Source organism: Nicotiana sylvestris, chromosome 2, assembly GCF_000393655.2.
Source record: "Nicotiana sylvestris chromosome 2, ASM39365v2, whole genome shotgun sequence".
Taxonomy (NCBI): Eukaryota; Viridiplantae; Streptophyta; class Magnoliopsida; order Solanales; family Solanaceae; genus Nicotiana; species Nicotiana sylvestris.
The window spans coordinates 147,904,807-147,915,629 of NC_091058.1; the positions used below are offsets into that span (position 1 = coordinate 147,904,807).

General features: G+C 43.1%; 1 protein-coding gene across 1 annotated transcript; it reads right to left on the bottom strand.

The window, feature by feature from the left end:
- Positions 1-7,856: 7,856 nt before the first annotated feature.
- On the bottom strand, positions 7,857-8,367 carry LOC138885753 (serine/arginine-rich splicing factor RSZ22-like). Its single transcript, XM_070166733.1, has 2 exons — positions 8,247-8,367; positions 7,857-8,047 (listed from the first exon to the last, which is right to left on the bottom strand). The coding sequence occupies exons 1-2, from the start codon at positions 8,365-8,367 to the stop codon at positions 7,857-7,859; spliced, it is 312 nt and encodes a 103-aa protein (XP_070022834.1).
- Between the last annotated feature and the right edge of the window lie 2,456 nt (positions 8,368-10,823).

Sequence of the window (10,823 nt, forward strand, 5' to 3'; positions counted from 1 at the left end):
ACGATCGATAAACACGGTCCACAATAAGGGAATCTCCCACAGGAGTAGAAACATGAATAGGGGAACTCAAAGAATCCTGAGATACACCCAAATGCGGAACAAAATAAGAAGACACATAAGAATAAGTGGGGCATGGATCGAATAGAACCGATGCATCTTTGTGACAAACCAGTATAATACATGTGATGACAGAATTAAAGGCAACAACCTCGGTATGGGTAGGAAGGGCATAGTATCTGGCCTGGCCTCCCCCTCTAAGGCGACCTTTACCTCTCCGACCTCCACCTCTAACTGGCTGAGCAGGTGGGGTAGCAACTGGAGCTGTAATCATAGCCTGAGAACTTTACAGGGCATGCTATGGGTGAGAAGCTTGTGGAGGTGCACCCCTCCCAAGTTTGGGGCAATACCTCACCATATGACGGGTGTCATCACACTCAAAACAAGATTTGGGAGGATGTGGCAGTGGAAACTGTGCGGTACGGGTAATCCAAGACCCTTGAACACCTAAAACATTATGTAAAATTTGAGATGCAAACTGAGCTGGCTTCCCTACAAAACCTCTACCATACCGTACTCTTCCTCCAGAATAAAGACCAGTGGGTCTCTCCAGTCTACGAGGTCTCCTCACTTCCCTATACTCTTTCTTGATCTCGTCTATCCTCTCTCTCCTGGACCCACCTATCTTCTACTCGGCGAGAGGTCCTCACCACTCGCTGAACTAGGACCACAGGATATGTCGCCATGACACCTGGAACCAGTATGATGAGAACTTGCTGCTCTGGAGTGGGGGTGGTAGAAGTCTGGGTCCCTTCCCCGATCTGTGAAGTAGTTGGTACAACCTGAATCAACCCCACCTGAACTAATGTACCAAACATGCTCAGGAACTATGCTAATGTCTCCTGAAGTGATGAAGTAGTAGTTGCAGTAGGCGTATCTAGTGCCTGGGCTCTGGTTGGAACTGCTGGTGGCTCCTCGGTGGCAGCTCGTGTGGGTGCTCTAGCTGTACCGCATGCGCGTCCTCAGCCTCTACCTCGGCCTCGACTTCTGGCGACTCTCGCATGGGCACAGGTGCCTGATCATCTCTGGAAGCATGTGCCCTCATCATCGGTGAGAGAATAGAAGATAGAAGTTTAGAATTGTGAAATCAAAAATCTCGCACGACAAGGAATTCAAATAAAGTGGAATTTTCCTAACGGTTACATAGCCTCTCGTAGATAAGTACAGACATCACCGTATCGATCAGTGAGACTCTAATAAACTGGATTGTGATCCATGACTCCTTTGAACCTAGAGCTCTGATACCAATTTGTCACGACCCTGGTTCGCCCTCTGTGAACCGTCGTGACGGCACCTAGTCTCTACGACTAGGTAAGCCTAATTTGTGAAAGAAAAACCAAAATTTGCGGAAGTAAACAATTTAAAACAGAAATAAAGTAGTAACAGTGTTTAAATGTGCCGCTCGACATACATCATATATAAATCTCAAAACCAATATCCAAATCCAAGACTCGAAAACCCACGAATCACAAGCTAAGAAAAAAGAAATACTACATATCTCTAACTCCAGAATTTGTCTAATAAGAACAGAAAGTACAGAAGGGCTAAATACTAAAAGACAGGAATAAAGAGGGACTCCTCGGTCTGCGGATGCGATAGATGTACCTCGAAGTCTCTAAGTAGTCGCCTCCCTCAAGGATGGTAGGCCTGAGTAGAAGTACCCGGATCTGCACATGAAAAACATGAACAGAAGAGCATGAGTACACCACAGTAGTACTCAGTGTCACACCTCCTTTTTACCTACACCCCCAGAAGGGTGTATAAATGAGTTTTTTCCAACTTAAAGTGACAATCGAAACGGGATTATTTATTTATTAAATTCAGAGTCACCACTTGGGATAATTTTTTGGTGTCCCAAGTCACCGGTTAAAATCCCGAATCGAGGACAAGATTGACTATGTATTACAGTCCGCGAACCAGAAATCCGGGTAAGGAATTCTGTTAACCCGGGAGAAGGTGTTAGGCACTCCCGAGTTTCGTGGTTCTAGCACGGTCTCTCAACTATTATATTCGGCTTAATTATCTGATTTTAGTACATGTTCAAACCTATGTGCATTTTCATCCTTAACCGCTTTTATTCATTTTTAGGAAGATTTCAACGTTATTAAAACACGTCTTGAACCACGTCACATAAATGCACCCGTGGTCTTTGACATATTTTAATATCGTTGACATTTGGATTTGAGTCACATAAATGCGCACCCGAGTTTAAGGAGATCATTTATTAAAGTAACACGCCTAAAATGACTACGCGTTTGCAATTTGCGAGGGCCATGGAATTTACTAAACGACATGCCTCGAGTTCTAAGGATAAACAAGATTTAATTAAAGTGAGGGCCATGCAATTGGGATTTTATTTGGTATGGCACGCCTCAGATTATTTCAAAGGGTTGCACTCAATTTAGAACGAACTCCGAATGTTCCTAATTTTTCCTTTCTCAAAATAAATGCAGGAAGCAGATGAGATCCAGTCCAACTATCATATTCAAGTGTAGTTGTAACCAGCCCGTATTGCACAAACGTTACTTTTTTCCTTTTTTTTCAAATAAGAATCATAACACCAAATAGACAAACACAGAGGACATGATTAAGGACAGTAGAAATCTATTTTTCCGAGAAAACATGAACGCACAAAATTGTAACTACGTCATAACTACGATCTTGTATGATTCAATTTATTTCAAAGCACCCCCATGATTAACAACCAATTCTTTTTTTGGATTCTTTCTATTAGACAAACATGGATATGATTGCCTATATCTTGAACTTTACCGGAAAACGACACTCACGCAGAAATAGACAATATGAATTATACTGGAAAGTTAAACAAAATATTAAAGATGACATTCAACTACACTACACAGGAATTCAAAACTAACGAATCATATTAGCTATTGCATTATACCGAGAAAGCTCAGAACAGACGACATAGCTAACTTGAGTGTAGAAATGGAGCAAGATATATTAATCCTAAATCAACACACACCTAATTAAACAAAAAAATTAAGTCTGGAAACTTTATATGACTAGAAAATGTGACAAAGAGATCCCACTCCTAATCATCCTTACCATTTCACACGACCAACAGAAGAAGACAAAGCTGGACTTCAACTTCTCAACACATGCTCAAACTTTACTATAGTAGTATTGTGATTAACAAACATTCTAACAACCTGAATTTTAAAGACAACATTTATGGGTCTTAAAAGTGATGGCCATTTCTAATAACAATAGAACCTAGGAATTTAAACAAACACGAATCATCATACACTACATAATAATCCTATTACAGTATCAATATGAAACTCAAAACACGCCGAGAAAGGAGCTAAGCAGAGATAACATCATAATCTTCATTTCCTTAAAAAAAACACTTCATGAACCATGGCTTACATGCTTAAAATCAAAGATGTGTACCTTGAGATTGAAACAGAAAAGGAAATAGTGAAAGATCAGCAGAGTAATAGCAGGGATAGATCAGCAACAACACCCCCCCAGATTCAACCATGGAAAATGATGAAACCAAATCGAGAAACTCAACAAAGCAACAATACTCAACCAATTGAACCAAAATTCTTCAAAAACTCAAAATTACTCCATATGAATTCTCAGAATAAAACTAGAAAATGTGTTCAGAACTCAAAACTCCAGAAATTGGTTAAGGAATGAAAAGAGGATTCAATGAAACAGTACCAAAACTCTTAGCTGCTTTCTTTTCCTGATTTTTATCACTCTTAGAACCTCTATTGTGTTTCAGAAATTAAAGGAAAAGAGACGAAAAAACCCAAATTCTATCAAACAGTGAAATTTTTTCACATTTTTTCTGGATTCTCAGTTGTTTGAATTTCTCCAATTTTTATCACTTAAGTTCTACCTTTTAAGGCAAGAAAGAGTCCCTTTTATATGCAAGCCAATAGGGCAACAATAAACAAAAAGATTTACATCTTCAGCCCTCTTTCAATTTTGGTTTGTGCCACTTTAGTCCTTTATTTTTGACTTGGTTATCAAGCTAGCACATTATCCAGCTTCTGGGAAGCTTCCTAATTTTTACAAAAGATTCCCCTACCCAATTTCCCTAAACTACCCCTAAACGTGCCTGTTTTTACCCTTCTTGGACCCTCATACTTACTCTGAGCCACAACCTGGGTTTGGGCTGCCTAACCCATAATCGCAAAACCTAAACTAGACCAAACAAAGCCCAAAACATCAAGCAAATTCAATTCATCAAACAACAGTCAAACCAAAGGTAATCCAAGCATAAATGATTTTAACAATCAGCCCTAAGTTTACGTCTTTAGCCAAATGAACCCATCGACCCCAAACAAACTGAACTAATCTAAATGAATAAAGAGAAAATAATGGGAATGAAACAACAAAAAATGAGAACAACCAAAGCAGAATTAAAGAAAAGAGAGGGGGATACCACTTTGACTGGACCTGAATCGACGAATTGAAGCAAATACCGAGCGAGGCAAACAATCGGTGAATTATGGACTAATTGGCTGTTTAACTTGGACCCGAAATAAGTGTTACTCGGGTTGTTCTTGTGAGAACGACCCATTTAACACTTGTTCCTAGTCCAAAAATTCTTCAAACTCGAAGGGTATTCGACCCAGACCTTAACGGACCAACGGAAGCAAAAAAAAGCATTGGGGACTCAGATTTTTGATTCAAGATTTGAGGACATGGGGATGAATTCGAGGAGAATCATGTTGATATTCAGATAGAGGGGAGTGAGAGGGTCTAGGGGTGTTGATTTGAGAGTGATTGGAACTTTTGTCTTCTGTAGCAATGGTGGATTAGGGCTATTTCTGAGGGGTGGAAAGGAAGAAGACGAGGGAGATGAGTTCGTTTGGTCTTAGACTATCTAAGAACTTCGGACAATTTTATGCAATATGGGAGAGAGCTCTTAATCCATTGGATGAAACAAAAGAACGACCAGGATTAGATTTAAACCAGCAGGTCAAAACTGTGTCGTTTAGGTGGTAAGGAGACGGACCGAATTTGGGCCGGAAATTGGGTGGGTTTTGGGGAAAATATTGGGCCTGGGTGGATTAATTCAAGACTAGCCCAACTTTTATTCCCATTTAAATCCCTCTTCCTCTCATTTCTTTTCAAAATTCTTTCTTTCAATTCATTTCTTTCACAAATCTTTTCGATCCCATGACACTCTAAAATCAATGACACAAGCATGCAAAATGTCCTCCATTATCTGAATAGTGCGCTCAGACTGCCCGTCCATTTGAGGTGAAAAGCTGTGCTCAACTCAAACTGAGTACCCAACTCTCGCTGCACAGACCTCCAAAACTATGAAGTAAACTGAGTGTACCTATCTAAAATGATGGAAACGGGGACACCATGCAAACGAACAATCTCCTAGATATAGATCTCTGCCAACCGCTCTGAAGAATACGTAGTACACACAGGAATAAAGTGCGCGGACTTGGTCAGCCGATCCACAATCACCCAAATAGCATCGAACTTCTTCATAGTCCGTGGGAGCCCAACTACAAAGTCCATGGTGATCCGCTCCCACTTCCACTCTAGAATATCCATCTGCTGAAGCAAACCACTCGGCCTCTAATGCTCATATTTCACCTGCTGACAATTGAGATACCGTGCTACGAATACCACAATGTCCTTCTTCATTCTCCTCCACCAATAATGCTGTCTCAGATTTTGATACATCTTTGCAGCGCCCGGATCAATGGAATACCGCGAGCTATGGGCCTCCTCTAGAATCAACTCCCGAAGCCCATCTATATTGGGCACGCATATCCGACCCTACATCCTCAATACCCATCATCACCAATAGTCACATATTTGGCATCATCGTGCTGAACTCTGTCCTTAAGGACCAGCAAATAAGGGTAATCATACTGGCGCTCTTTGAGGCGATCAAATAAGGAAGACCGAGAAATCACACAAGCCAATACCCGACTGGGCTCCGAAATATCTAACCTCACGAACTGGTTGGCCAAGGCCTGAAAATCAACTGCAAGAGGTCTCTCCCCAACTAGAATATACGCCAAACTCCCCATACTCATCGCCTTCCTACTCAAGGCATCGGCCACCACATTAGCCTTCCCTAGATGGTACAAAATAGTGATATCATAGTCCTTTAGCAGCTCCAACCATCTCCGCTTCCTCAAATTGAGATCCTTCTGCTTGAACAAGTGCTGGAGGCTACAATGATCAGTAAACACCTCACAAGACACACCATACAAATAATGCCTCCAAATCTTCAATGCATGAACAATGGTAGCCAACTCCAAATCATGAACGGGGTAGTTCTTCTCATGGGGCTTCAACTGACGAGAAACATAAGCAATAACTCTACCTCCCTACATCAATACACACCCAATACCAACTCTCGAAGCATCACAATACACGGTATATGAACCTGAAGCTGATGGCAAAACTAACACTGGAGTTGTGGTAAAGGCAGTCTTGAGCTTTTGAAAGCTCTCCTTACACTCATCTGACCACATGAATGGAGCACCTTTTTGAGTTAACTTGGTCAAGGGCGATGCGATAGATGAAAATTCCTGAATAAACCGACGGTAATAACCCGCCAAACCAAGAAAACTGCGAATCTCTGTGGCTAAGGATGGTTTGGGCCAACTCTGAACCGCCTCTATCTTCTTCGGATCAACCTGAATACCCTTGCTAGACACCACGTGCCCCAAGAATGCCACTAAACTGAGCTAAAACTCACACAAAGAACTTTGCATAAAGATTCTCCTCCCTCAATCTCTGCAACACAACTCTCAAATGCTCTGCGTGCTCCTCCTGACTACGTGAATACACCAGAATATCATCAATGAAAACTATGACAAACGAGTCGAGATAAGGCCGAAACACGTTGTTCATCAAATGCATGAACGCTGCTGGGGCATTGGTCAGCCCAAAAGACATCACCAGGAACTCATAATGACCATATCGGGTCCTGAAAGCCGTCTTAAGAATATTCGAGTCCCTGATCTTTAGCTGGTGATACCCTAAACGAAGATCAATCTTGGAGAACGCTCTCTCTCCCTGAACCTGGTCAAACAAATCATTGATACGAGGCAAAGGATACTTGTTCTTGATTGTTGCTTTGTTCAACTACTTGTAATCAATGCACATCCTCATCGTGTCATCCTTCTTCTTCACGAATAGAACAGGCGCACCCCAAGGCGACACACTAGGCCAAATAAACCTCTTATCAATGAGTTCCTGAAGCTACTCCTTTAACTCCTTCAACTCCTCTGGCACCATACGATACAGTGGAATAGAAATGGGCAGAGTGCTCGGTACCAGATCAATACCAAAATCAATATCCCTATCCGGTGGCATGCCCGGCATAGCCAATGTCACTGTCTTAGCATGACAGTCCAAAATAGCATGATACAGAGATAGCCAATCCATGCCCAATATCACATCAAAGTCCACCATACAAAGCAATATAGGTCCACTCGGGTCTCCCGACCCCTAATAGTCACCATACATGACCGGTACACACGGTCCATAATAATAGTATCACACACCAAAGTAGATACACGAACAAATGAAACAAGAGACTCTCAGGGCTTATCCAAATAATGAGCAAAATATGATGACACATATGAAAAAGTGGAATGGGGATCAAATAACACAGAGGCATCTCTGTGGCAGTCTGAGACAATACCTATAATTACACCATTTGAAGCAATATCATCGAGTCTAGCTGGAAGTGCATAGAAATGAGTCTGACCACCACCTGATCAACCTCCCCCTCTAGGGCGATCCCTAGCTAATTAACCTCCACCCCTAGCTAGCTAGCTGGGTGGTGGTGGTGAAGTAACTGGCGTTGAAGCCGACGGCTGACTCCTCTGATGAGATGAACCCCCAAGATGACGAGGACACTGCCTCCATATATGGCCCAACTCTCCACACTCATAACAACTCCTTGGTGATGGAGACAGGGACTGAAGGGAATCCCTAGCACCAGAATGACTAGCAGATGCACCTGGCATAAAAAAACCCTGAATTGATGGAGCACAGGACGAACTCTGGGCTGGAAGGGCACTGAGTGATGAATGGCCCTGAGAAGAACTGTGAGAACTATGACACCCCACGATAACCTGGGCGAGCTGACTAAGCATGTCTGAATGGACGGCCTCTACCGTGCTAAAATTGACCTCTCGAAGGAGCACCACCATAACTACCAGATCCTTGAGGCCTCTTGTCCTCTCTCTCATCTCGCTCCTGGCAACGAACTGAGTCAATCTCACGAGAAATGTCAACAACCTCCTCAAAAGTAGCACCAGACACCTTCTCCCTGGTCATGAGAATCTGAAGCTGATATGTGAGGCCATCAACGAACCTCCTAATCCTATCTCTCTCCGTAGGAACCAACCAAACAACATGACGAGCTAACTCTGAGAACCTCATCTCATACTGCGTCACAGTCATATCTCCCTGACGCAACCACTCGAACTGCCTGCACAGCTCCTCTCTGCGAGACTATGGCACATACTTCTCCAAAAAGAGAATGGAGAACTGCTGCCAGGTAAGGGGTGCTGCACCAATAGGCCTACACCTCTCATAAGCCTCCCACCAAGTGAAGGAAGCTCCAAAAAACTGAAAAGTAGTGAAAGCAACCCCGCTGGTCTCCAGAATACCCAATGTGCGAAGAATCCTCTGACACTTGTTTAAGAAACCCTAGGCATCCTCGCCCTTTGTACCATTGAAAGTCGGAGACTAAAGTCTACCAAACCTCTCCAACTTGCGCTGCTCGTCCTCTAGCATAGCAGGAGCTACATAGCCCTAAACAACTACAATCGGCTGGGCTGGAGGTGCCCCTATTGTTTGAAGTCCCTGCCCGACCTGCTCGGGTGTGCGAGCGACGGGAGTCTGAGTGCCTCCCCCAGCCTGAAAAGTAGTTGTGGCTGTAGTAACTGAGACTTCCTGAGCTAAGCCAGTGCATACTAATAGAATCTGAGCCAAGGCCTCCTGAAGACCTAGAATCACAATGGGCATAGCTGGTGCCTGAGCTGGTGCTACTGGAGCGTCCACAACTGAGACCTGTTCATGAACTAGGGCGGTTGGTGGATCTGCAGAAGCTGCCCTAGCTGCTATGCAGGCTACACCCCTGCCCCTACCACGACCTCAACCACGTCCTCGGCCTCTAGTGGCTCCAGATGGTGGTACTTGCGGTCGTCCATCTTGACCGGTAGTGCGTGTCCTCACAATCTGTTAAAGAATAGAACAATAGAAGTTTAGTACTCGGATCAACAGATTTGCACGACAAGAATTTCAATAATATGAAGTTTTCCTAAAGGTTCTGCAGCCTCCAGAGGATAAATACAGACGTCTCCGTACCGATCCGTGAGACTCTACTAAACCTGCTCATGACTCGTGAGACCTATGTAACCTAGGCTCTGATACCAACTTGTCACGATCCCAAACCAGACCCGGTCGTGATGGCGCCTCTCGTGAAACAAGGCCAGCTGACACAAACCCTCAAACCATTTAAGATAATTATAATAATTGATTTTAAGTCATAAATAAACTATAAATTCCAAAATAAAGAGTGAAATCAACACAACCCGACATCGTGGTGTCACCAGTCATGAGCATTTAAACATCCGTCTTAAAGTATGAAAGACTACACAGTCTAGTACAAAGCTAGTATAAGGAAAGTAAAGATAAGAAGGAGAAGTACTAGGCTTCGAACGCCGAGCAGCTACCTAGTCAACTCTGAACAGCCTGTAGGAAAGCAATCAGCCCTCGCTAGCGTGACTCGAGACTCCTGAATCTGCACACATGGTGCAGAGAGTAATGTGAGTACACCAACTCAGTAAGTAATAAAAGTAAAGGCAGTTGAGCGATAAGAAAACACATAAAACACTACAAAATGCTACAAAGAGGTAGTATAAAACCACAACAATGCAACAAAATAGTAAAGACTCGTAGAAACACCTTAGTTCAGTAAAAACCTCTTTAAAACATCTTTTAGTAGTTTAAACGAGTGAATGAAAAACAAGGAGAAAAGATAGATACATAAAATCAGCCCCTCGGGCAAAATACCAACAGAATCAGCCCCTCGGGCCATCTCACAATCACTCGTATCATCCCCTCGGGCAATAACATAATCAAGACCATCCCCTCGGGATTTATCACTTCTCACACTGGGTACCCACGCTCACTAGGGGTGTACAAACTCTGGGAGGGGCCCCTTACGGCCTAAGCGCAATAACAAGCCATCTCCTGGCATAATCAAACAGGCTCTTGACCTCATATCAAGCCACCTCGTGGCGTAACAACTCAGGACCTCGGCCTCATAATGATGAATCAGTACAATACTACTACGACGCGCAACCCGATCCCATAATAACTTCACAATACAGGCCCTCGGCCTCACTCAGTTAGAAATCTCTCAAAGCCACTCGGGCACAATAAAATATGATGCTCAGCCCAAAATATCATTTTATGCATCAAAATGGATATCATTTAAGATGTCAAAATAGAGTAAGTATGGCTGAGTTATGAAAATAGTAGAATACAGCACGACTGAGTACAGATATGAAGTCAAAATAGTGAGGAATAGTAGTAAAAATCCCCTAAGGGTCCAAAATAATTGGCATGAGGCCCAAATTTGGCATTCAGCCCAAAACACATTGGATGATAGAAAACAATTTTCAATCAAATTTGCGGTTAAACAATCATACGGGACGGACTAAGTCACAATCCCCAATGGTGCACGACCCCACGCTCGTCGTCTAGCATGTGCGTCACCTCAA